Below are 27,517 nucleotides of genomic sequence, written 5' to 3'. Positions count from 1 at the left end.
ATTTCTCCCATGGCTAATTTAGCCACCAATGTTTGTAGTGAGCTTCCCTTAGCTCTGTAGAAACAATACATTTGATTAGTAGTTAGGTTTATTTTGTTGTTGTTGTTGTTGTTTGTTTGTTGTTTGCTTTTATTTTTGCTTTACTCATATTTCAAGTTTTTATGTAACACAATCACAAATACAACTGGAATGTACAGATTTGGGAACAAACACAACTGAGCCTTAGTAACCATACAACTCAACCAGTGAGAGCAAGATTGTACAGGTATTGTGCTAGCTATATGTACTATATCCTGAAAGTATCAGGCAACGTATTTTATGCAGGAAATAGGAATCATCCATCAATCCCAGAGTCGGTTCAACGGCATCCATTAAGAGATATTCTGTATTATTTCCTCCCATAGCAAAGTAAAGTTGGGAAGAGGATTGCTATCTATCGTAAGAACTTAAGTTGTTAGTGGCACCACAATTGAGGAGACAAAGTATTCAGGAGAGCAGCCATAAAGTGCAAGAATAGCCGGTAATTACTTAGTTTAGGAGCAAACAGCTCTGCCACCTAAATGGTAGCTACTGAGATTATCACTGAATAATCGTCTCTGTAACACCATCCCCCCACTCCTCCATAGGGCTAAAGTATGATCAGGGTTGTCTATTTAAGAATATGGAAAGTGGGAGCACTGTATAAAGATTTCCCTCAAGAATATTGAAATACAAGCCTGGTACTTGTAATATTTGACACTCCACCTTTCACCCTACCTAATCCCAGGCATCTGGCAACAGTGCTATTTAGGGAACCGGCCCTTCTCAGGAAGTTGCCTCTGATTTTTCTTAGTCGATCATGGTCTCCTGTCCTGGAGACTGGCCTGTGCCAACTTGAGCCAGAAAGTCACTAGGAAAGATTGACTCTCTCTGTGAAAGGTCCTTGCTGTTTTTAAGAGAAAACCATGGGTAGCAGTCTATGCTAGATCCACATGAAGATGAATATCCAGTTTTTGTTAACGGTTTGGTAGAGATCATGAGTCTGATGATGAAGCCGAAATACGGACGAGGGGAGTGATCAGAGAATTGTAAAGAAATAGAGCGGGTGCCATGATTACACTACACCTAGAACCTTGGTTCCACATTAAATGGGCAACAAATGTCTTTATTATTTAAACCTGTTTGGTCACATGTCTACTTTTTAGAGTCAAACACCTGCTAATTTCCTTTTCAGTGTTTAAAAGGATCTTCTTCAGTTAGAAAACAAAATGCTTTATATAAGACACTGCAGTTCCTATCAATTCAAAGAAATTAGGTGTTTCTTTCATTTATACATTAAACTAATAACGGAAGTGTTACCTCAAGAGAGGGATGGATGAGGCTGAAAAGGATGGCGATAACAGGATTATCTACGAAAGCTGTTTGGATCAAAAACAAGAACCCTCCCCGATTGATATCATAGAGAGCAAGTAATAATATCTACTCTCAAAACATCCCGTGGCACGAAGGCCAGAACTAGCGTCCTAAAATGCCCAGGACAGGGTCCAACTGCAGGAAGTGTTTCTGATAATTCTTGGAGAGTGGGGCCATAAAAATATAACTGGATATTTCTAGCAGGGGGTCAATGGTAAACTCATCATATCAGACCCTGACCTCTGCCATTTAGATGTCTTTTCACTTTGGAAATTTTCCAAAAAGTCTTATCAGGTAGATATTATTTTTATCTTAAATGTAAAGAAGTAAAGGAAATATAGTTACTGAATTTGAATAATTTTCCAGTGTCACGATGCCACTAAGTAGCTGACCTGAGTTTGTGTTACCTATCCTAGAAGCTATCCTCTTCACTATGTTATAACTTTAATGTGATTTAATTTTTTTAAGTTTATTTAGAGAGAGACAGAGAGAGTTTGAGCAGGGGAAGGGCAAAGAAAGAGGAAGAATCTCAAGCAGAGCCCACGCTCTCAACGCAGAGTCTGTGCAGGCCTCCCCGACACACAAACTGAGAGCAGGAGCTGAGCCAAAATTGAGAGTCAGATGCTTAACAGACAGACTGAGCCACCCAGGCGCCCCAGTTTACTGTAATTTAATTATTTAATTCATAAACTTCAAAAAAAGAAGATTAAAACTCAGAAGCCAAATACAGGGCATGCCTAACTATAATGATTAGAAACATCTTCCAGCACTTTCCTCGGAACAGACAGTTAACTCAGCTTTGCTTGTTTTAATAGCATGTACCTTCTCAATGGGCCAAAAATGCCCTTCTGACTTTTCAAAAGAAAATTTTTTTGGATGTTTACTTATTCTTGACAGAGAGAGAAAGAGAAACAGAATGTGAGTGGGGGAGGAACAGAGAGAGGGAGACACAGAATCCAAATCAGGCTCCAGGCTCTGAGCTGTCAGCACAGAGCCCAACACAGGGCTCGAACTCATGGACCAGGAGACCATGACCTGAGCCGAAGTCCGACGCTTAACTGACTAAGCCACCCGGGTGCCCCCCTTCTGACTTTTCAAATAGAAGAATTTTCTGCTGAGGGTCTCTGGAAAGTGATAGTCTATTATAGCCATTTCCTATAAAATAGCCTATAATAATAATAATAATAATAAAATAAAATAATAATAATAATAATAAAATAGCCTATAAAAGCATTTCCAATGACTTTACATTGGAGTAACGTGGTAAATGTGTAGATATTTTGGGATTAACTGCACTTGAAAATTTTTTGAAGGAGTAACTTTCAAAGTTTAAAAAAGTACCTTCGGCCAAGGTTGTATAGCACGGTCACTATTATTCTTTAAAAACTCTATTCAGACTGTGTTTCTTTATCATAAGCTCATTTCACAGTGGTGTACTGAGTGGTTTGGATACAACGGTAAGTAAAAAATAAATTATAGAATTTAAAAAAATGTTAGAAACAAATTAATGGCCTGGGAGATTGTGTTTATGGATTAAGGAAGATGGGAAGGGTATCCTCATTGTTATTTTGATTTTTCAGTCACTAAAGCACTTTGACATGAACTCATTCTCCGAGTACCCCAGGGACACATGCTGCCTAGGTACCATTGACTTCACGCTGAAGAAGAATAAATCCAGAATCGAAGCATATGGTTCAAGGTCATATCACCAAATTCAAGGACATCCTGGACCAACTATGCTTAGCATTCACTCCATGACCGACTCATCTTCCGTTTCTCCATGCATAGACAAGTTCAAGTAGGGTTAGTGCTGTACATTATCCATTCATGTGAAACCAAACTGGCTTTTTTGAGAAATGAAGTCATATAATTACTAAAATCCCCTTCGTATTAGATCTAATGTGAAAACAAGGAGGCAGGGTAATGATACTAAGACCTGTTCATACAGTTTAAAACCACATCCACCTCTTTAGGATCAAAGATGGAACTTAGTAGATGCATAGCCCCTCTCCACATTTTATCCAGTTGTACCTGGGAAACCACGGGTGTTTCATGCAGGCCAATAAACTGTCCAGTCGGTTCCTATAAGGAACTTGCGTTCCTACAAAACCTCTCTCGGTTGTACCACACCTCCAATGGGAATCCATCACACAGACACTGTTTTCAGAGGCCACCTCAAAAGCGCTGAAATCTGGTGAAGGTCCTGTGTCTCATGGCTCCCCAAACTGTTGGCCCATTTTCTTTGCAGCAGCCATGGTGCTACCTTCAACACATGATCAGGGAAAATGGTCCTCTATCCCGCATAGTATCACAATTTGTTATTTGGGAACCACAGGGTCCTTGATGTTAAGGCTCCTTCCATTTCTGCCTGCAGCTGCCTCTCTCCACTGGTCTAGACTCAAGTCTTTGAAGACTGACAGGTGGAGGGCACAGCCTTCCTCACCCTGCTTTCCCCTGGGCACCGCCTTCGGGAAAAGCAAAGCAAAACAAAACAAAAATCTAAAACCCTCAAGCAATATGATTCCTCAAGGCCAGTACATGCATTTATCAGTTTGCTCCTGGTAAGTCCCGCTGAATCTGGAGAGAAGTACCTGACCTCACCCTTGCCACCCACGGGTTTCACCTCCTTTCTTACTTTCTCTCCAGTTTTGACATCTGAAAGATGTTTGTTTTGCTTTGTTTTGTTTTACAGTGATTACTTTTCCCTAGAATTTACTTCTAATGCCTAATCCATGTACTCCCAATTCTGGACTGACTACTTGGAAAATCAGTTTCCCAGATGACGGATGGATCTAGTTAGGATCATAATTGGGGAGTTGTTCAATATAAAACGAGTTAATATTGCACTTTCTGTCTTGTGAAACATTTAACGCCTAAAGATAAAAGCTGTTCACCATCACCCTATGAAGCCTGGTCACAGCAGTGAGCCTGGTACTGGCTGGTGTGTTTTGCTCCTCCATACCTATTGACACTTGGGTCACTGGGACACTGACGGGGCCAACAGGCATTCGCCGTCCACTCCTCTTTCAAGGAGTCACGGGGGCATACTACTTACTAGGCAGCGTTAAGTTCAGGGAAAATTCTTTTGAGTCCTCCGTCCAGACTCTTTTCGCAAAGCAGCTAAATAAATGGTTGACGCAACCCAATTATCTAGAGCTTTCCATGTAACTCAAATTCTATTCTCCTGAGCCCAAAACGAAGGGGGCTATCTTCGCTTGCTCCAAGTTTTCAATCTGAGGCCGTTACTAGTAACCTCACGGCAATATGGGCCAGTCCACGATCTCATCAAGACTACGAAAACTCACAGGGGTTAGTTGATTTCAGAATTGTGAGCCCCATAATGCTGGGAACATTAATAGCTACTAAATATATCATCGCAAGACCATTTCAAACCATGTCATCTAGTTGGCAAATGGACCCGTGTTGAGGATATGATTACTCAAATGGAAAATTAGTTTTATCTTTAAAAATATCCTATTTAATGACAATTTTACTTCGAGTCTTTGAGGGATACATAAATTGACCATGAAACACAAACATTTGTTGTTGAGATCAATGGCAGGAAGCCTCCCTGGTTCCATTTAGAAGAGTTTGATGCTTGTCTTCACAGCCCTTGGAAGTTCTAGCACAATAAGCACTTTGAAGCACAAGGCTTTGTCAACCCCCTGCCTCAGGCCTGCTGTTTCTGGCATAGATTAGCAGTGTTTGTCCTTTTTTCTTTTTTTTTTTTTCTTTTCTCTCTTGCTTTCTTGCTTTCACAATGGACGAGTTTCCCCATAATGACAGCCTTTATCCCATGTGAGTACCCAGCTTTTTAAGCTTTTGGTCTGTGGGGCTCAACTGTGTTGGGACAACTTCATTAATGAAAGACGTATATATTCGGTGGGACCTTTGCTGCCACATGATAGTGTTTGTCTTAGAACAGTGCGTCCCCACACGGACAATGATGCAGGCACTGCCACCACCGTGACAGGAGGAATGACAGCCGCACCTTAACTCTTGCCCTGGGTGGCTTTTCCAATGTCCTTTTCTGACCCTGACTGGACCTTCCCTCCGAGCTCCTTCGGACTCCTTCCTGAGCAGAAATCAGTTTTAAAAAGTAAGACTCCTCATCATTTTTGGTCAATCAGTTGGCCTTGTATTTCTCAAACCCACTGTGGGATCTTAACTGCCAAGGGTTCTGTGAGAAGAAGACTTCTCTGGTGTCCCTCTAGTGATGTGACATCTTGCTGGACTCTGAGGATTTCAAGCTCTTCCCAAAGTGCACAGAGGCAAGGGGGACAATTGCTGATGTCTAAAATGTCTTGAAACAGCTCTGTGGGTTTTTTTTTTTTTTTTTTTTTTTTTTTGCTTGTGGATAAACAATTTGCCTCCCTTTTTTCTTCTTGCTGTTAATTACATGACAATTCAAGAAAGCCTGAAAGAGTGTAATGGAGAATTTCTAATGAATCCTGCCTTTTCATGGACCAAATAGAAGACTTAAAATTGGATTCAACGCAGAAACACCAGAATTCTTTCAAAGGAGCCGACGCCATTATTTGATGCAAGAGGAAATTAATGCAATGCTCTGTGCCCTTACACTTGGATACCTCCTCAGACAATTAAACTGTTTTCTGAGAAAGCATTGAACTTCTAAATTAAATGGATTTGGCAGTTCCCCTTGAATGATGACACTGTGCCCCATATATATGCATCTTCATCATATACGTTAGATGTGTAACATATATATATACATATTGATATATTTTTATACACTTGACTTTGGTTTCTGTCTGTTATTTTTGCCTTAATGATGGTAATATCTGTATAAATTTTATAATAATGTTACCCATTTGTAATTTAGTGGAGTTTTTACTTAGTTACTAACATGCATTCATTATTAAACCTGGCAGGAAATGAAGGCTAACGCACGTGCTCCTGTGTGTACCCACACACGTGCACGCAAGAATACCACTGGGCCCATAAAGAAAAATACTTTGGGTAAAGGGTTTCATGTAGCACAATATGAGAACAGAAAAAATAAGACATATTCATAAATGTAAAGCAAAACTGGAACAACTCTCATTTTTAATTTTCAAAAAATGTAACTTTTCTACCTAAAACAAATAAGAAGGGTTTAATACGATTTTACATGAACCTGGCATTTCACTTGGAGATAAGCAAACTGTCTGGTGAATATAAAGTGTGGTAAAAAGTTAGAAGTGTCTTCAACACTCAGTCCCAACCCCTATGGCCACCTCCCTCTTTTTTTTTCTCAGTCCATAAAGAAACTAATATAAATATCAGGGTCCGGGGCAGCAAAGTAATAACTTTAGACTTGAAGATAGACCTGGATTGGAATCCTAGTTCCAATTAATGTTACTTTATGCCTCGGATGTAAAAGCAGGGAAAGTAACATCTACCCAATGGGCACACAGGACTTGCTTGGTTCACCCGGCAATACCCAGGGTATTTACAGGAGTTAGTTTCTCCATGTAACCTCTTAGATTGGCACAGATACTACAGGGAAACCTATAGAAGAAAAGACTGAACAATCAATTCCTTGTCGACTGTCCTTCTTTGAGTCCAGATTGGTCCTGTTGGTCTAGGTTCTTTTCTTTCCTAAGGTATGCTGTTTTCTGCTCTCATGCAAGTCGGATTTTCTAGCCAGAAGGAAAGGAATAAGAAAGAAGGGAGGGAAAAGAGAGGACGCAGGGAAGGAGAGAAGGAGGAGGGAGGAAGGGACGGAGGGAAGAAGGGAATGTTGCTTTATTTCATGTTACTTGCCACTACAGCTTGAGAAATGGGAAATTAACAAAATGAATAAAATATAACTCCTGCTGGTCCAAGCATCTGCAGCTTATTACAAAGCCCTGCCACAGCAATAGTTATTCTTTTCCTCCCTGAGTTCTCCTGTTCCAGCTTTGGTCCCCTCTCTCTTCCGTTCAGTCTGTGTCTCATACTTTTCCCAAGAATTACAGGAGAAATGAAATTATCACCCAGCGAAGGGTGTAGCAGTGTGTGTGCCAAGTTGATCTTGGAAAACCAATAAGACATAGAATAAAAATAAAAATAAAAAATAAATCCCAAACAGGTTTTTTATTTAACATAAGGCCAAAGAAGCTATCAGGCGCTGCTGAATACTGTCCACTAACTGTACAAAATATTGACTGCATGCCTTGCAAACACCAAAATATCCGCTGGAATGCCATAGAAATAAATAACTTCCGCTATAAACACATGAAAACATATCAAACTGTTATCTCTTTAAACAGATTGTAAATAAAAAAATTACCAGTACTTCTACACAATAAATATTAAGAAACCATTGACATAGTTGAAATGCACTCATATAAATTAACAACTTTAATTACATTAGCCAAACAGACATCGGTTAAAGAACTGCATGTAGTATGCCAAAACAAAAAAAAATAATAAAATAAAATAAAAATAAAAAATAAAAACAAACAAACAAACAAACAACATCAACCACAGAACATAAAAAGTTTTAAAACAAAACAGGCTTCAGATTATCTTGGCTTTCATAATTATATTTTTCTTTTAAAGAAAAATATCAACCCATTGTCAATGCACTGTTTTTCAAAGCATTTAAATAGAGGGTAAAACCCACTGGAAATTAATACAGAAGAAATGATGCACTTTATGCATAAAAAATAAATAATAGAGCTGAGACATGTGGTTTGCTTCTGCTCTTGAAGATGTGAACAGCTTCTGAGTGAGCATTCATCCTCTCTGACCCATACAACAGCTTTCAGTGATAAAGGGTTTAATTTAAACACACACAATGTCCACCCCCAAACCTCCTGCCCACATCTACAAGTTTCGTTTATTGTGTAGGTTTTCAGGGTGACTAAGTTTTTCTCTACATTGAAAAGGGAAGTTGCCAAAAGGCCCCCGGGAAATCATTTTTTCAAGTGAACATAATAATTTGAATCTAAGCTTAATACAACTGGGGCATTCACGCTCTCTATTTTTTAGACTTACTTCTTGAGGTCCAATCCCACGGGGGTGAAAAAAAAATTCACTTGCTCTTCCTTAGAGGAGAATGCAGGCATTCTCCTGGAAAACAAAGTGTGGAATCAATCTTAAATATCTATGAAATTGATTGGTCTTCTGGGGCAAGAAAAACCCCAAGTCAGTGTGCTGGAATTTGCCATGCTCTTTTTGAAAAAAATTTTAAAAAAGTGAAAGAAGAAAGAAAGAAAGAAAGAAAGAAAGAAAGAAAGAAAGAAAGAAAAAGAAAGAAAGGAAGGAAGAAGAAAGAGAGAAAGGAAGAAAGAAGGAAGGAAGGAAGGAAGGGAGGAAGGAAGGGAGGAAGGAAGGGAGGAAAAAAGGAAAACAGGGAGAAAGAAGAGTCCAAACTACAAAATATATATCATTCTTAAAAGATACTTGGGGACGAATGCTTTTCAGAGCTTTTAAGACTGGTATGTGTAGATTTTTAAGAGCCTAGAGATCAGCCCTAGAGAAGAGTCGAGAGATGCTAAGATCAGCCAGAGCCACCCTGTTTTAAGGGAAACATACTCTGAAGAGCCCAATATGGTAGAATTTTAAAGTTTTTTCTTTTGGCCGCATGCTGCTACATGAAAAGTGGGGTTATTCACAAGCCCGCATATCTTCCAAGGTTACTGAAGATAGCAATAACTTATCATTCTATTTCAAGGCCATATACATTTAATGAAATAAAGTTAAAGTTTATAGGTATTTGATAACTCGGTCATTTAGTTTCAATTAAATCATCCCATGAAAATATTGTCGTATGGAATTTCACTTTGCTCTGCTTCTAATTACTGTGGCCACTAGTCAAACTCCATCCAAGCACTCTTTTAAAGGGCTTACAAAGATGGGGCACGCACTTGAGATGAATGGGAGCCACAAACAGGTAGCAACTGTCTTTCGAACATCTTGTTTTTCCCATTGCCCTGGCCATCTCTGCTAGCACACAGGGAACTAGGACTTGGTTCCCCACGCTTATTTTCATGGGTTCCGCTATTAGTTCCAGTAACAGTTAAGACGCAGTTCAAAACACCCTCTAAGTTTTTCATGGCAATTTGTAAAGTTGAACACTGCCATCCCCCTCTCCTTGAAGCTTTCCTCACCATGCGCACCTTCCCCACCTGCACGATTTCCTCGTCAGTGGTTAAGAGTGAGGAAGCAAGGACCAATTTTGCATGCTCTCCCTCTTGCACTTAGGGTCCACTCCCATGTAGTACATGTTATATTTCTGCCTAAGAAAGGATGGACCTCAAGATGTAGTAAGTATATTTGCCCAGTAATAACATTAAAATAATTTGCCTACATACAGCCTAGTGTTACATATATACCGATTTAGTATTTATCTCAAGAAGAGCTAAACCACCTTTTGTAATGTTTGGTTTCTCACTATTTTATTTTCCTACAATTATTTTTTTTAATCTATGAATGGACATAGGGCTGAAAGTTTCAGTATTTTACAAAATGCTAATGAATGCAATTTTTTTTTCCAAATTATTAGTATTTTTTTCAATTTTTGCAAACTTCAAACAAGTCAGTAAAAATAAGGCTCTGTATTTTTAAAAGCATATAAATGAATAACTTATGAGCTATCCTAGGCAAGCTAAATACTGTGGAATAAATTAGTAGAAATTTAGCTTTAAGCATGTACTTTGATATTTATAAAACAAAGTGTTTTTTTTTCTTTTTTTGCATCTGAGTCAATACATACAAACTTATGTATCAAGAGTTTTGGCTGTAAATTAAATAAAATATTAGGGATTTTTACCACTGCTGTCACCCCTGCAGTTCTCTTTCTTACTCTCAAACTCTTAAGACCTTCCCCCCCCCCAAGTTATTTATCTTTTTACTAGTGACAACAACATTATCTAGCCCAGCAAGTAAAATTTCTCACAAGCAGGCCTTAATCACCAAAAAAAAAAAAAAAAAAAAAAAAGTAACCAAAGGCCTAAAGATTAATTTTTTCTTTCTGAAAAAGCTTTCTGATTTAAGATTGATTCCAATAGATAATAAATATAAGTTACCAAAAAAACAAACAAAAAAAAAACCAACTTCAGATCAGCCTAGAACCTTGAAGAACATGAGTTTCCTGTTTTCCCTGGTGGGGTGGAGGTGGGGGACAAGAGAGAAGAGGGAACTCAGTCCCTGCACATGGAAAGAGGGTCTTGCTGAATATTCACTGGCATTTCCAGGCTTCTTCCCACCCAACTTTTTGAAACGTGCCCACCTAATTCAGAGTAAAAGCAAAACTATAGCCTATCCTTCTTAAAAATACTGTGTTTTGCACACAAACATTCATTGCTTTAAGAACATTTAAAAAATGACAGCCTGAAGTCCTTAAAATGTGTATATGGGCATGATGCAATACATGTATATATACACACAGGTACGCATATGCACAAGCAATGTATATATACACATACAAGCATGTAGTGTTCTGTGAATCCGATTGAACTTGACATCCAACAGTGTACAACTACTGTACGTCCAGTATGAAATGTCCTGCTTAATGGATGTCAAAGGAGTCAAAACTCAAACTTCTCAGGTCTCCGAAGCCTGAACACGATCCACCCTACTCCACCTTGAATCCCAACCCCTGACTCACTGATGGTGAATGATACCAACCACAGACAGACTGTTTAAAGGCTCACACAAATGTCTTTGGTGTATGTGTCTATTTTTTAAGGTACAAAATAATAATAATAATTATAATTATAATAATAAAAATAGCTATTTTGTGTGCTGTAGCAGTTCTTTTATAGCTCACATTAAGTGCAGCTCTTAACCCCCCCCACCCCCACCCACAGAAAATACTTGTTAAATAAGGGATTAGACAGGTCAAACACCATTGTAGTGCAAATAGTAAACGATAAAAAAAAAACAACATTTACAAAATATAGAAATGTTTGGATCCAACAGATGGACAAACATATTCCTTTCAAGTATCTCTCCTTGAAGAAAATAAAAATTAATCAGGTTACTTCCAATACAAAAAAGTCTCTCTTTTTGTTCTCTCTCAGGTAAACAGTTTCAAACCTATTAGGTTGCATAGTTCTAAGATCATAAGCACCTTAACGAAATGTGACTTGGTATTCTTTGTTCCTTGATTTTTCTCTCTTCCCATTCTTGCTCTCAATTTTTTTTTTTAGGTTGGTTTTTGTTCTGTTTTGCTTTGTTGCAAAACTGGTGCAGAAAAGGAAGTGTACCACCTGCACACTATAGTTCTCTTACCGGTACGTGTGTGTGTGTGTGCATGGGCTGTGTGGAAACGCGTCTGTGTGTGTGTGTGTGTGTGTGTGTGTGTGTGTGTGTGTGTCTGTGGTGTGTGTGTCTGTGTGCGTGTGTGCACGGGCTGATATACACAGAGAGAGGGTCACACAGACATACCTTACAACCTGGGTAACTGGATGGGAAAGTGCCTGTAACTGGCTCTTTCAAACTCATGGCTTTCTAGATGCTATTTGGGTTGTGCTAGCCCACATTCCTGCAGACCAGACAAGTTGACTTCGAGGCTCACACTGAAGGGGGACTGAAAAGGAGGGGATGATACTCCCGTGTAAGCAACGGATGTCATCACTTTGATAGATACCGGAAGAAACGAAGGGCACGCCTTTCTCCCTTTCCCTCCCAACTCCCATCTTGTTCACTGCTTCATCTCTGAGCCCTGGCTAAGGAATTTTTCCACATCTTCCTTCATCTGTTTCAGGTTTTGTTTTTAGTTTATTTTTTTTTAATTTCTCTATATATATTTTTTCTCCTCGTTTAACTCCGAAACCTTAAACACTTCTTCATGTTGCCACTGTCTTCTCTGGACAACTCTGGCTCCCGTCCCCCCTGGGCTGGGCGCTCTATGAGCACCCACACTCCTCCACTATCATGTTCTGAATGTCCTTTTTGATGATGTTCTGCCCATCATCATAGTACAGCATGGACATGGGTCTCAGCTTGGTGGGCACACAGCACGACTTGAGGTTGGCGAAGGGGCTGTGGCCCCGCATGCGGTAGTGGTTGATGACGGTCGAGTGAAAGGAGAGCGAGGACCCAGATGTGCCTGCTATGTGGCTCGGGCACTCACCCTCGCAGTAGTTGGCGTGATAGCCGGAGGGAGCGATGATCCAGTCATTCCAGCCAATGTCCTTGAAACTAACAAAGAACTGTTTCTTACAGCAGATGTTGACCTTGCCGTCACACTCCAAGCCCCGCCTCCGCCGCCGATGAGGGTGGTCTTCGGACTGGCGGGCCTGCAGCATGAGGAAAGGTCTGTGGGACTGCTCCTTGTCCTCGTCTGCCCCTGCCCCTCCGTCTCCTCCGTCCTTCTTCTTCCCTTCGCCCTCCTCCTCCTTCTTCTTCTTCTTGCCCAGGAGCACCAGGCTGGCGCCCGTCTCGTGGCACTGCTCACAGGCAATCCGAACGTCCAGGGAGCTCTTGCCCTGGTCCAGCAACCGCTGGATGCTGCTGGAGACCGGGAAGATGTGCCACGTGCTCTTCCGGGCATCCACCACCTTTTCCGATATCAACACCTCGTTTCTCTCCTCCATCAAGCCCATTTCCTCTGCCTCCTCCCCTGCGTCCACGCCGCCCTGGGGTTGTTTCTGCAAGAGCTGGATGGTGACTTTGGTCCTGGTCCTGTTGGCCTTGGGGACTTTGAGGAAGAGCCAGACTTCTGCGCGTTCCACCACCGACAGGTCACTGCCTTCTTTGGAAATCTCAAAGTGCAGTGTTTTCCTGGCTGTGCCTGCAGACGAAACACAGCACAAGAGAGAGCAGGGACACTCGTTAGTTGCGATGTTGGTCACCAGTCACTAATGTCAGGCAGGCGTGGGGCCTCTGCCACAGGCCATCTCCAACAGGGGTCAGAGGATTGCGGCCCCCTGACTGTAAGAACACTTTTGACATTTTTAAATGGTTGAAGAAAAATAGGATTTTGGTGACATGGGAAAATCATATGAAATGGACGCTTCAGCGCCTGTGATAAGGTTGAACGGGACCCCGGCTACACTCATTTCTTCCTAGGCTGTCTGTGGCTGCTTTCGCACTAGGTCCCCGCCAGTCACAAGACAGACTGGCCCACAAAGCTTCAAATCTTTGCTCTCTGGCCCTTTCCAGAGAAAGTTTGCCAACTCTTGCCCTAGAAAGAAGAGAGCCCAGATCTCAGTCAGTGTCCAGAAGCCCGGGAGGTCTGTGTCTGTTCCCTAGCTGCTTAATCTCAGTTTCCTCTTCTATAAAATGGGAATGTCATAAAGACATTTGACCCCTTATGCCTCAGGTTTGGAAGGATCAAATGGGATCACACAGATGAAAGCGCCCCGCGAGCTCTAGCAAGTCGTGGAAGCGGTGCTGTTCCCACATAAACACGCAAACACCCCCCCACCCCGACGGAAGTGCCCACAGAGCTAGACTCCTCCTCCCTCACCACAACCTGCTTCACTTGTCCATCATTTCTTTTCTGGGTCACCACGACAGTCTTTGCTTGCATCTGGCCTTTCAGCATAAAGCCAGGCCCCTCTCCCATCATTTCACCATTCAGCAGGTATAAAACAGGAGCCACCCGGGACTCTGGGCTCTGCCTCAACTCCGGCTCTCTCCCAGCGCCCTGTCCTCTGTGGCACAGCCACACAGTGTTTGAGGTCAGAAGCATCCCATGCGCTCTCTCACCTCCAGGCAGTGTGCCCCTCGTCTAGAATCCTCCAGCTCCCAACACGTCACCCTCAGTGGCTGCCCTTGATGAGGTTTTGGTTTGCAGATGAGACCACACCACTTCCCCGACCCTCCTGCCAGTCTAATTTAGGATGCCCCAGGTCTGAGATCCTATCCATCTTGTTCACGGTCATGGTCCAGCATTTACCAGGAAGTAGGCAATCGCCTGACTCCCTATTAACAAATGGAGGCATCTTCAGCCTTGAGTTAGATTAGATTAGGAGATCCACCCCCTACTGCCGTGTGCCCCATTTTTGCCTCGTTCCCTTCTGAATGCAGCTTAATGAGCCCCAATTACAGCGACTGCTACTAACAGAGGGGCAACCCCCACAATGGCGAGGCAGTTGGATTCAGAGACCATTCAGTTCTTGCCTAGTTCACACTACTCCCTTCTCCTTCCATAAGCACCTGTATGTCTGTACATGTAACAACATTTACTGCAAGGAGCAGGTGTCCAGACTGGAATTCCCCGGGTTGATGAAACACCTTCCCTCAGTTCCACTTTTACCCCTCGGTGGTATATGAAACGTGCCCTCTTTTCATGGCCGCCTCCTGCGTGTGCCTGCTTACAACAGTCCCATGCACACGCATCTCGCACACAAATCTGAGAACAATGTCAGGAGAAGTTCATCTTAGAACTCGCAACTCCCTAGGAGGGTCTCCCTGCCTGGATTTCTATAGCTAACGGAAATCCAGCCATACTTATCACTCTCAGCCCTGAGATGTTTACGGTACTATAAATTTTCGGCACTCGTTCAAGTTCTCTGCAGCAGAAGGCAGGCTTTTCTGTGCATTGCGCACTGTAGATTCTGTTCTTAATTTAACACACTCTGCACACTGCGATTCTGATAGTGGTAAATTCACTGAGGCCAGGGCCAGGAAAGGCTACATATGTATACAAAAGATTCTCCGGCATCTTGGTATAAAGTCGTAGGACCCTGGCCACATTGGTGGTGGTGGTGGTGCAGGGCAGGGGGGTCCCTTTGCCTCCAGCCCTGGGTCCCTGGCAGGAGTTGAAATGAATAATAAAGCTAGGTTTATGATTAGATCACTAGAGCGGAGAGCAGTTAGAAGAAGGGGGGGGGACTGTCTTTTTTTTAGGGGGCATGATTTCTTTTCAAAACGTGAATGCAGTACGCCCCTTTGCTACAAACGGTGGGTTTCTCTGTTGCTGTTTTTTGTTTTGTTTTGTTTTGTTTAAGAAAGGAAAAGAGCAGACTCTAGGAAGGAGAGCTTAATGATTTAAATTTAAAAAGACAAGCAGCTTCCGGAAGCCACCCAAGCCTCGGAGAGCCGGCCTGAAGGAGGGTGCAGACTCCCTCCGGCGTGGGCACCTCCACCCTGCCCCACAGAGAACAGTCACAAGCTACCTGCTGTTCTCCCTTCTGCCTTCTGCCTCGACGTAGGCCAGCTTCTGAAACCTTAAACTGTGCAGGGTGCCACCCTAAAGACCGAGAGATAGTAGCTGCTAAATTAGAGAAGCCAGAGGGCACAAGGTTGTGTTTTGTTTTTCTAGGAAAGAGTGTGAAACTGGAGAATCTGACTCGTCCTCAGAATGGGAAAAGCTCTCTGGGTTTCAGGTAACTCGTTCCCACAGGCTCCGCTGGGCTTTCACCTGGGCTTGACAGGAGGGGCCGGGGTGAAGGCAGCCAGTGCTCGGGTTATAGAGAGGGTCCAGATGGCAGTGCGGACCAGCACACATTGGACTTCCCATGAATAGAGTCCAGAGAAGTCCACGGATATGCTGGGGGTGGGGGTGGGGGCCAGGGTGGGCTCACTGGCCCACTGGATCGAAGCCGCGACAGCCCGTGCAAACTGCCTTCCTAGGGCCAGGGAGGCTGAGGTCGCTGGCTTCCAGGAACAGCCTAGAGGAGAGCCCCTCAGTTCACAGGAGCAGGTTTCTAACGCAGGATATAGCCCCTCCCCTTCTTCACAGGCAGCTGTACTTGGAAGCAAATGATTTAGTGTTCCTGAGAGAGGATCATACAAAGAGAGTACTCATTAGAGGGGGCTCAATCTGTCAGGTGCTGTTATATTAGGATCAGAGAGGCATCATAAAATGACTTTCAACCTGGTCCTGGCTGATAATTAACTGCATGGCATCGCCTGCGTACTGTGGAGAGGCACAGCACTGATTTATGCATTGGTTTAATTATCTGAGCTGAAAGATTCTGTTCCCTGTATTTGCTTCCATTGCCTGCGTGCTGTATCTCTCCCCCATATTTCTGACATTTGGATTTTCCCCCTACTAATTGACATGCCTGTCGCCTCCTTCTCCTGGTGTCCATTTCTGGAACTGCTATTTGTATATTGCATGATATTTTATCAGGGAAAAAAAATAAAACAGATCCAATTTCATGAAAATGCTGTTGCCATAATGCTCAGGAGAACAGGGGGAAGAGAGAGATGCAAGTCTTCCTAATGTCTACCTTATATGCAGGTACATTTTAAAAGTTCTATTGTATTTGACTTATTAAGCAGTGCAATATTTTTTTTCTTTTACATTTAGCTTTCATTGCAGAAGGGGGTGGAGAGAATGAGACAGCTAGAAGCTGAGATGATTAATATTTATCAGGGCTGCAGGTTTCAGAAAGATATTACAACCCTCAAATTTCTTAGGTATGGAAAATATAACTAGTCACTTGATTATATTCCCTTTTATCTGTATTCTACCTAAGGGAGATTGTTATACCGCAGTGATGCTTTTAGGATGCTCCAATCTTCAAATCTCTATGCATAACAGTTTGAAAAAATGGAAGGAGGTTGCCTGAGGCTGAGGTGTTTAGGATCAATTACTAATCAGTTTCAGGTTTGACTTAAATATCTCCTGCATCAAATCCTGAAATGGAAGCCTTCCCACAATGCTTTGGGAGCAGGTACAGCATTAGCTTATACAGGTGCGCTCTGGGTTCCTGCATTATTACCTATCTAACTAGATATAGCTGGTGGCTTTGCTAACCTTTCATTACCTACTCTCTGATAATATTCTTTTCATCCTCTGTGCTATTTTTTCCCTCCCGAGGCTCGTGAGCAAGGCTTGTATCACAGCCTGCTCTGCCTGAGTAATTCACTAAGAAAGTCCCACGCAAACCCATGTGGGTGATAATATTTCATCACTTAAACCTCTATGAGCTCGGGGGACACATACCAAAGGGAGAGAGAAAGGTGCATAAAAATGAGTAGGAGGCTGAAAAATTGCACTTTACAGGGAAGACCTTTGAAATGTTGCCGGGGAAGGAGGGATTGGACTGAGGAAAGACCGGAAGCTAGAAGTCAGAACACCTGAAAGCACCTTTTCCTTTGCTTTCAGGATTTTTCAGATGTTTTTAATAACTCAATCATGAAAGCAGGCCTGCCAAGGGTTAAGCAGCCAAGCCCCTTGTTGTTCTCTTCCCCCACACCGGGACTCAAAATTCTGCTCCCCCTCAAGCCCCACACCTCAGATCTGTGGGCGGATGAACATTTCTCATGAAATAAGCAATACAAGCAATACACACACACACACACACACACACACACACGCACACGCACACTTCGCGTTTCGTTTGTATTCTGCTTTGTTCGCCTCACCAGGGTCCTGCCCCAAGTATGCTGCCCTTGTACCTATGGGTAATAATTATGTGTCTAATGTGAATGTGGAAAATCTTGTTTATAGATTTAAACTCGCCACGGGAGGCGGGGCGGGGGGAGGGGGGCTCCTTGTAAAATGCTGCTGTTACTTTAATTTCCCATTCTTCATCCAGGTTTCACTGTGCCTAGATATGGTATAGTCCCTGGTACCAGTATACAGAACTACCGGTTACAGCATGAGTGTTCTCTAAAGCACTAACTTCGCATTTGGGCTGTTTTCAGGGGTCTCTGCAGATGGCAGAAAGTGGGGTCTTCAAGGTTATGCCTCCTTTAACCTGCCGCAGAGGTCTTTTTGGTCATAAATTATCTGGATTGGATTTTTTTTAGCCTTAATATTTTTATCTTAGGATGTGCTATTGAATTGCAAATGCTCGGCCACATTCCTGTGTCTCCCATTCAAATAGGGATGAAATAGAGAGAGAAAGGGGCTTAGGATCCTAGAAGAAGTAGAAAAAAAATTCTTAAGATTCAACCCACAGAAATTTCAGAGACCTCTTCCAAAGTTCCTGCGAACTTTTACACTTTGGGTTTTGGATCTAGGGACCAGTCGAGTATGAGGAATTCTGATCTACAGCTCATGCTCGAGTATAGTTTAGCAGAAGAGGGGCCAAGACAAATAATATGTTCTCACAAAAAGTGCCTGGGAAGGTATTACTCCCAGTTCTCCAAATACGAAAGCCGACTTTCTGCCCTCTGACAGCTCGCCGCCCCCACTCAGATCCACCTACGTCACAGGCCCAAAACCACTAGGCATCTTGCTTCTGGTCTTTCTGCCACCATCTCGCTGCACACTCTGACTTCGGAAACAAACGCATCCCCCAAAGCCGTACCCAATTTTTCACAAGGCAGTCACCAAACAGCCCTTTCCTCCCTGTTGGAAGTCACTTGTCATTTGTCCCTGGTGAAAAGCGTTGATAAGACAGGGAAACCAGGCAATGAAATGAGGGGAGCCGGAAGGCATTTTTGTAAAAGCCCAGGCAGCCAGCCGTCTTAGGGAGAGATGTGTGAGCAGATCAGTATTGCTGATGATTCATGGTCACATTTCTCCACGCTCTGCTTCTGAAATGTATCATTCCTCTGCCTTCCATAGAGCTCGGGAATGTTCACATGCATCACTAGAATTCTCATTTCTTTTCTTCTGTCTCATTTACTGTATCACAGGGAGTCATGTTTCTCCCATCCCATAAAATCCTAACTTTTTCTGGAGGACGAGAGGAAGCAGGGGGCAACTGACAAGCACCAAGATTTGGGTGCTGCAGAATGGGGCTTCCAGGAGGTGAAATTGCGTTTCCCTAGATTAAATGGGAAGGAGCAAAAGTCTTTGGAATGCGCCCTCTTGTGGCCAATCATTGCCCATTATTGGGAGAAGAAAGCGTGTAACCCTACCTAAAGGCACCCTTCAGTGACCAGTGACGGGTAATTCACAGGAAAGTTCATTAGACTGGCATGGAATGGTGGGAGTCAAGTCCACCTTGAGATGGCTTTCTTGGGCTGGGGGAAAACAGTCATCCAAGCAAGCCTTCTTAGGCCCCTGTTTGGGAAGTGTCAATTTCTAATTAAAATCTTCTGTAACTGGAATCTTCTACGAAGGGAGATTTAAGGGTTACTTTCAACAACACCTGGGCTTAGTGAGCATTTTCCATTTCTTGGCGCTCCATTTGTCTTTCTTTCCCTCTCTGTTCTCCAACAAGTGCTATCAATGTCTAAGTTGATTACCACCACCAGTATGTAAATCTGGCAGCATATGGAGACTCAGTGATAGGTTGCTATTGTACATTGACCAGATATTGTCACGGATCACAAGAAGATAAAGTAAGATATAGGAGTCAAGAAGGCCACTGATCCCAGCTTCATTGACAATTATAGACAGAGTGGACTTGACTCTACCCATCCCTTCTTTTTTTCCTTTAAGGACTTAAGGTAAACACAGAGGATTCTGTGCCAGCCATCCAGAGAATGTAGTAATGATGAGCAATTTTGGATGACATGCATTAAAAAAATAATTTTTATTTGTTGGGATGAATGTCAGAGAGCCTGAGAGCAATTCCTCACCACTTAGTTAATAACAACTCGTATCAGCTTTACAAAGATGGGACTTTCCACCTGAGCTCAGTGGGACAAACTCAGTTCCAAGAGTTCTAGACGCTTGAGCTTTTTGTAGTTGCTCAGCTGCTGGGCCGCATCGCGGCCTCATTTAACCATCAAGAAGGGGGCCGAGGGCAAAAGTTAAGCAGGAATTCCCCCAGTCGAGGAATCTTAAGGTTGAAAGATACATCTGTAGGTATGCGTCAGTGTCACGGGCATCGGTGACACTAACTGACCGGGATCCGCTGCTACCCAATAGTTTATAAAGAAAAGCAAAATGAATACCCTTTGCTATTCTCCAAATTCTTACAGTTTGACATAGTTTGAATATGATTAAGGTTGAACTATTCCAAAAGCAACAAGACATTTTTGTATATTCAGATGATGAAGCTCTTTCCTGGTTAGCAAAATCAGCAACTCATATGGTACTCTGCTTGGAGAGCAGACGGTCCACATAGCAATCATTAATTCCGTGAAGTCATAGTAAACCAACTTAAAGTTGATGTGTGAAACTTCTCAGATGAGAAAAATAAGTTAAGTGTAATAAACCTTTTCTGGGACTCCAGCAGCTGACCCAAAGTCAAGTTGTAAACTCAACCAGGAGGAGTTTTCCATTACAAACCTTAAACTGGAGTCAACGTGTGAGTCAAATGAATCACCTTTTTAAAAAGTAACTCAATTTCTTTTAAACTAAACACGTAACAGAAAAGTTTTTAAAAAAAAAGCCGAGATTTCATATAAATAAGAAAAAGACCGGCACTGAGATGAAGGCCATAAGTAAGAAAGAATGCTAAAGGTCAAATTCTTTCACTGCAAAATCTCTCAGTGCCAAAAGAGTGGTTTGCTAGACAAGTCAGCTAAGTCAGATGCTGTTGCCAGCATCAGGTGTATATTAAAAGTGGTCAAAGTCATAGGTATACTTAGTCATCCGATGCGGGTAAAGCCAATTGAGTAAGGCTTGCAATTAAAGCCATCATGTGTGGTAATTGGTATATAAAAACCTAGACAGGGTCCCTTTGTGTCAGCACTGGGAGCAGACCTCTAGACCACTGGAATCCATCCCCCCCCCCCACCCCCCAACACTGGACTCCATGTCAGTAAGCACTTTCTTTCCTACCTTGCCATCAGGAAAGGTTGAGGAAAAACTGAGTGTGCAACTTGAAAACTCCAACCTGACTTTTTTTTTTCCTCAATAAGCTTCAACAGATAAAGTCATCATTATCATGCCCTTCGGGGGCTGCACTAAGAAAGAGCTTCGAGAAAGAAAGAAAGACCTTCTTTGAAAAGAAACTTCTGGTGAGTGAGAGAGAGAGAGAGAGAGAGAGAGAGAGAGAGAGAGAGACTGTCCTGCGGGGAAACTTGCAGGACGTCAGGGCTTCTCCTACGAGGGGAGCCAGGAAGCCAGCAGGCTATCTATCTGTTCCCCCAAAAGGATGCCCAGGTCTGGCAGGGTTTTCTTGAAAACAGAACATCTGAGTCAACAGGTTTTCAGGATTGGAAATTCTGAGTGTTGCCTTAATTGTTTATACGGCTGCGGCAAACTTTTAAACAGTAATGCTGGGAGTCCCTGCACATACTTTACTGGCCATATGCTCTACCAAACAAAACAATGGCATTCCTTTCAAATGGATTTGGCAAGGGAAACAATTCTTTAGCCTGGCATTACCATGAAAGTAACACGGTATGAACACATCTGTGCGCCTGGGCGTGCAGGGGCGTGTAGGCAGGCAAAGGGTCTGTGTCACATAACTGTAAAAATAACCCAATAACCTGGCTCCAGGTCTGTGGCCGCCCTTCTGACAGGTATTTTCTATCCAGCAACAGGTTAGCGTGGTCCAGAGCCAAGGATTAGAATCTATCAAAGTTCTTCCTCTTAAGGATTGAGTGAGAGCTCAGTGTAGTATCTGAGAGCACTCTGTCAAGGTTGCGTTCCTTGCCAGAGAGCTCTTTTAGTAACTTTGCAAGGAACAAAACTCTTTTTTGTTGGTGGTGGTGCTGTTGTTGCTCAGAGAGCAAAAGTCAGTGTTCCAAAAGTGGCCGCGGGTTCAATGTCAACTGTCCCCCCAAAGTCCCTCCTCGCTGCCTAGAATGTGATGCCCGTGCTCTTCCAAGGCAGAGTTTTTTCTAAAGGCAAAACTGACTGTCACCAATGAATATGCCCTGCTTCCCTGGTGTGGCCCCTGACTGGACTTTTAAAGGGAAGGTTTGTCTTAAGACAATGACTCCATCCATGCCAGGCCACCCCGACCCGCGCTCCGCGCCCCCACCCCCACCCCCATTAAAAACTTTGGATGGGGTCCGGAAGCCTCCCGGGCTCCCCCCACCCCCAGCACCCGAAAACGCCCGGGCTTTCATCCGGCTGCCCGGATCTGGTTTCACAGGCAGGGCGAGCGAGCCTCCCGCAGCCCGGCTCCCGGCCCCACGCTGGCCCTCGGAGCTCGCTCCGGGCTCACCGGCCGAGTTCAGCAAGTGTGAGCTCGCCGCCTCTCCAGCCAGGGCTCAGCCTCGAATTCCGCGTCCGCGGAGAAGTCCTCCCCCCACCCCCACCCCCCGCCCGCCACCCCCCGCCTCCCCTCCGGCCCCGGCGCCACCGGCGCCCGGCACCTCACCTCCTCCCCGGGGCAGAGCGCGCGGCCGGAGGCGCAAGTTCGGCCCCCGGACCGCCGCGGAGAGACGCAGCCCCCCCCCCCCCGCGCCCCCCCACCCCCCAGGCCGGCACCGACCTGACTCCGCGAACGTGATGATCTCCGAGGTCTGCTCCATGAGTTCATTCATTTCTGCCCTCCTGCCGATGTCATCCTCTATCTCCACGTACCCGTTCTCCCCCACTTTGCCCACATGGAGCTTCCTGATCGCGTTCAGAAGCGCCGCCTTGGGCACCGGCTGGGTGACTTCGGGTCTCTTCTTCAAGTGCAGCATGTTTAAAATGTGTTTCTTGACGGCCTCCACCATCTCCGGCTGAGAGTTGGGTACATCCTTTGGCAGGGTGGCCAGCGCGCAGGACGGGCAGTCGGGGGCTGCGCCGGGCCCCTCGGATCCCGGGGTGGGGGAACTCCTCACTATAATCCAGCAACTCGCCAACAGAAATCCTCGCAGCCAAAGCAAGGGCATCCTGGCAGCAAAAGTTGTTGTGATTGCCTTTTTAAAAGGCCCTACTTTTCCTACCCCCACTCACGCACAGGTTTGGGTTTGGTGTTTTTTTTCCCCCTTTCTTTCTTTCGTTCTTTCTTTCTTTCTTTTCTTTTCTTTTCTTTTTTTCTTTCTTTTTTTCCCCCTCCTCCTCTTCAGCAAATTCTCTGGAACAAGAACAAAAAGTTTTCTGTGAAGTTTTGTTTGCAGGTTCCCTCTCTGAATGCAGTCAGTGCGGTAGGTTTGTGGCTCTCAGGGAGGAGAGTTCTGACTGTCTCCGAGTAAGAGAGAAGGAGGGAGGGAGGGAGGGAGGGAGAGAGGGAGGGAGGGAGAGACAGGGTGGGGGGGGAGACAGACAGAGACAGAGAGAGGATGGGAGGGAGAGAGACAGGGAGAGAGGGAGAGAGAGGAGAGAAGGGGGGAGAGGGAGAGAGAGGGAGGGAGAGAGAGGGAGGGAGAGAGAGGGAGAGGGAAAAGAGGGGGAGAGAGAGGGAGAGGGAGAGAGAGAGGGAGAGAGAGAGGGAGAGAGAGAACGATTGGTCCTAAGTGAGTGCGTGAATGGGCGAGGGAGGGAGTTGCTCTGTGAGTAGAGGCTGTGATTAGGAAGGGGAGGGACAGCCCGGTTTCTGACAGGCTGCTCTATTCACTGCTCCCTCACACACACCTCTCTTCAGATATCACCATTCTCGGGAGTTCTACTTCCCTTCTGAAAGAAATCCTTCCAATTTTGTTCTACTTCCCCCTTTTATTTTTTTCTTTCTCTGCCCAGTCCCCTTGCTTCACCCAGTTCCTCTTTTGGACGGGAAAGAAAACCCCGCTGGAAGGCACTGTCCCAATCTCCAGGGGTGACTGGGTTGAAACACTGTGCCCCCAGGGCCCTCCAGCCCACCTGGCCTCTGCTCCAGGGGACCCACCGCCCGGCCCATAAGGCGGGGCCGCCGAGGATCCCGGGAGGTGGGTGGACAGGTACCTGGAGGTCGGGAAGAGGGGCAGGCTGGTCACCGGGGGCCAGTGGATCGTCCTGGCTGGAGGGAGTCCCAGAGGTGGCCGGTCTCCCATTCATTCATATTTAAATGTTCAGGGTCCTCGGCTCCGGTAGGGGATCTGAGGGGGGCGGGGAGAACTTCTGTCTGGGGTCACCTAACACCCTCTACTTTTCCCAACCGCAAAGTGCAGCCGCGCACTGAAGGATCCACGGGCAAGTCAACCTGCTCGGTCACCTGAAACTCCTCTCCCTCTCCTCGGCCGCCGCCCCCTTCTGCCCTGCGCGCCCGCACTCACAAATTACAGCCTACCTCCAGCCCCGACTTTACAGATAAAAGTGCAGAGTTCATTTGGCCTTTTCCCACATTATTCCCTACAAACAGTGGGCGCCTATGACTCGGATAGCTGGTCCTCTGGGAAAAGAATCTCTGAAATACACTGGCAAATGATTTTCTCCACCATGTGGGAGTTTTGCAGCCATCCCCCTACCCTGTCCTGGACCAGCCTGCTCATGGACTGGCCCCTTGACGGCTTCTTTTTCCCTCAAAGGAAAGGCACAGATGAAATCATCATGGATTTCAGCGTTCACAGAAAAAGAAAAATGTGAATTTTTAAACAATGCCTCTCTGAGTTTTTTTTATTCTCCCCCCCCCCTTTTTTTTTCATTTTCTGTCTTATTGCTTTTATCATGCAGAAGTATCTTTAAGAGGTCCATCTGTTAAAGCTTTCCTTCTCTCTCGGTTTCTTTCCCACACATAAGCCCTCAGTTTCTGTAGATACAGTCAGCTTATATCTGACACCTAGTGTGTTCAGAGCATCATAGTTAAGCAATGTGCTTTGGGTGGAAAAAGTTAAGAAATACCATTACTACAAGCCTAGGATCTGAGGGCCAGGGGAGGAGGGTGAATAAATTGTGACATTAAGTTAAAAGTACAGTTTGCATAGATAACAATGCTTTTCTGAATTGGACACACTGTCCCCCTTTTCCAAAACAATTACTTGCAAGACTTTCTCTGTTCCACGCTATCTATCACCTTTGGGATTTCTCCTCCAGGAACATCGATTACTCTGCTCTTCTTAAGATTTTTGTCAACATTTCCTAAAGAGCCTAATTTTTTTTTTTTTTTTAAGCAGGGAATGGTGAAAGAGAATGGGGAGGGGGGCATTTATTTGCCTTATGATCTGTTAATAAAACATCTTTGAAATACAAAACTTAACATACTCTACCTCCTTGGCGTCATATATACAGCACCCAAAGAATTTTGTAGTCCAATTAAGTTTTACAAGAGAGTCTGAAATAAACCTAAAAGTTTAATGACTCCAAACAACTCAGGAGTCCTACTAGTAGCATTTAGATAAGGGCAAGTTATCAATATTTGGATTCCCTCTGCATGTCGAGTATGTGTGTGTTCCCTGAATTTACTGTTTGTGAATGTAACTCTTAAAAACAGCTTTCCCTGTGGCATATGTACTTGTATATAAGTGCTGAATGGGCTGTATAAACACACAATCTCTCTGCATGCTCTACTATTAAAAGCTGTATTATTAACCTGCCTGAATAATATAAAAAGGTACCAAATTACAACGTGCAATGGAAGTGCAGTAAGTCAACTCCTTGTAACCTTCCTGACTATGAATGTGTCAACAGCTCCTAAGTAAGAGTTAAAAAAGCATTACCTTTCCGGTCCTCTGTCTTTCACCGGCAGACTCCTGTATCGTGTGGAAAGAGCTGTGTGAGGAGTTCCTCTTCATGGTATTGGCACTCTCAAGTTTTATACTGTGCTACTCATTTGCACACTCACACATTGGTACCACTCAAACAGAGGAGGGCTGGGGCTTTGTTTGGGATTGGTTAGAATCAGCATGACATCAGCAGATGACTGGTTTTTCCACTGTGAGACATATTTCATAATTCATTATCTGATGGAAAACCTTTCTTGGCTGCTGGGACACAACTTGGTGATCACTGAGCCAGTCAAGCCTCTGACTGACTAGACTACCTTTTAGAAAAACCCTGGAACTGAACAGCTATATCTCACTGAGTGTCCAACTTCCAACTTTTACTCCTCGAGCACACACTTCTCATTATATTCAGGCTCGGGTTTTATGTCTTCACATAAAACATCTGTTACTTCATGAAGTTGCCTCTATTTACAAAGTCTTTGATTGTTTCTTACAGGGAAGAAAATCTGCAGTGCTCTTTAGAATGATTCTGATTTTACTTATGAAAGTAAGAGACTTCATTGAGGAAAAAAAAAAGGGAAAATATGTATACCTATATGACGATGGCCCCCCCTCCCCTGACTTCCACTATTATTTTACATCTTGACATTGAATGCCTGCTTCATAAATCATTTGTCACCAAGAACTTTGAAAACAGCCATTCTCTGCTAGGGAACTTTACAAATATCCTTCCCAACTAACAAAAAAAAAAAAAAAAAAAAAGGAAGACTCACACCCCATTCTTCTTTATCAGGACTTCAAACCCTACGATTTCTAAATTGTTACAAATACAACGTGAGATTAGTGAAAAGGAATGAACATTCTTTGAAACGGGGGTTATGTCGGTTAGGGTTTTTGTTGGGCGGGAAGGTTGCTAGCAAGGCCGAGAAATAACACAGTTGGAAGGAATCTTCAGACGAGAATAGTGGGGAAGGGCTGTTTGAAGGAGTACAACTGAAGCACAAGCCGGGGTACTCATGACAAGTGGAATAAAATGTGCAAAATTGGGAGCTAATGCAAGCCATATGACCAGATATGTTGTTTTGTATGCAGGATTTAACATGCATAAAATAAACTTTTCACTGTACCCACAAGCAAAATATAGAGGCTCTGGCCTCCTGATGTGTAGTCGAAGCAGGTTCCTTTAGGACACCAGAAGTTTGCTATGTAGGAGGGTGTGCCTTGGCTAAACACAGAGACGGTGGGGATGATGAGCTGTATGCTGGGGATGGGGAGGGGGGGTATTCTGAGAACTGTATAGGCAGAAATAAAATAGGAAACTAAATCATTGGGCTGTAGAGGCACAGAGGGAACCTGGGAAGGAAAGATATAAACAGGATCGGTGTTGGTTAACTCCCAAACTGCCCATCAATTTGGAATTGGATGGACTCGACCCCTGCCTAAGGAAGGATCTTCACCATCCTTTTTGATAAGCACTGTTGGAGAGCACTGGCCTGCAGGGCCTCTGAAACCACTCCCAGGCGTGAACCCTGGTGTCCTGGAAATCCCATCATGTGTATGAGCTCTGGGTGCACAAAACAAACGCAGATCAGACCCTGGTTCCACTGCCTCCTATAGCCACACAACCCCCTAAGGCTTCGGGTGTCCTCGTCTGTAATGCGGGAGCCACAGTACTCAACTGACAGGGTCAAGTGCGTGTTCAGAACATAGGAGGTGGTGTTATTTTTGAGGTGCCTGGTGGCTCTTTGTCAACAGTTGTGTCACAGAAATTCGCAGGGCCTTGACTAGAGGGGCGACCCTCTACGTGCGTGACTCAGATCCAGTTGGCCACCGGATGCCTCTGAAGTGCCCACCTACCAGGTCAGCCCACCAGCAATGATGTCATTCTCCACCTGAATCCCCAGCCTCAGAGCTGAGCCACACC

At 44.2% G+C, this 27,517-nt stretch overlaps 1 protein-coding gene across 2 annotated transcripts; it reads right to left on the bottom strand.

Moving 5' to 3' along the window:
• Positions 1-7,451: 7,451 nt before the first annotated feature.
• INHBA (inhibin subunit beta A) lies at positions 7,452-26,247 on the bottom strand. 2 transcript variants are annotated; one of them, XM_045041419.1, is made up of 3 exons: positions 25,588-26,247; positions 22,521-23,093; positions 7,452-13,120 (listed from the first exon to the last, which is right to left on the bottom strand). In XM_045041419.1, exons 2-3 carry the CDS (start codon positions 22,906-22,908, stop codon positions 12,234-12,236), a joined length of 1,275 nt encoding a protein of 424 aa, XP_044897354.1. In that variant the 5' UTR covers positions 22,909-23,093; positions 25,588-26,247; the 3' UTR covers positions 7,452-12,233.
• Positions 26,248-27,517: the final 1,270 nt, after the last annotated feature.

Source organism: Felis catus, chromosome A2 (genome assembly GCF_018350175.1).
Source record: "Felis catus isolate Fca126 chromosome A2, F.catus_Fca126_mat1.0, whole genome shotgun sequence".
Taxonomy (NCBI): Eukaryota; Metazoa; Chordata; class Mammalia; order Carnivora; family Felidae; genus Felis; species Felis catus.
This window is presented reverse-complemented; position numbering and strand designations above follow the sequence as displayed.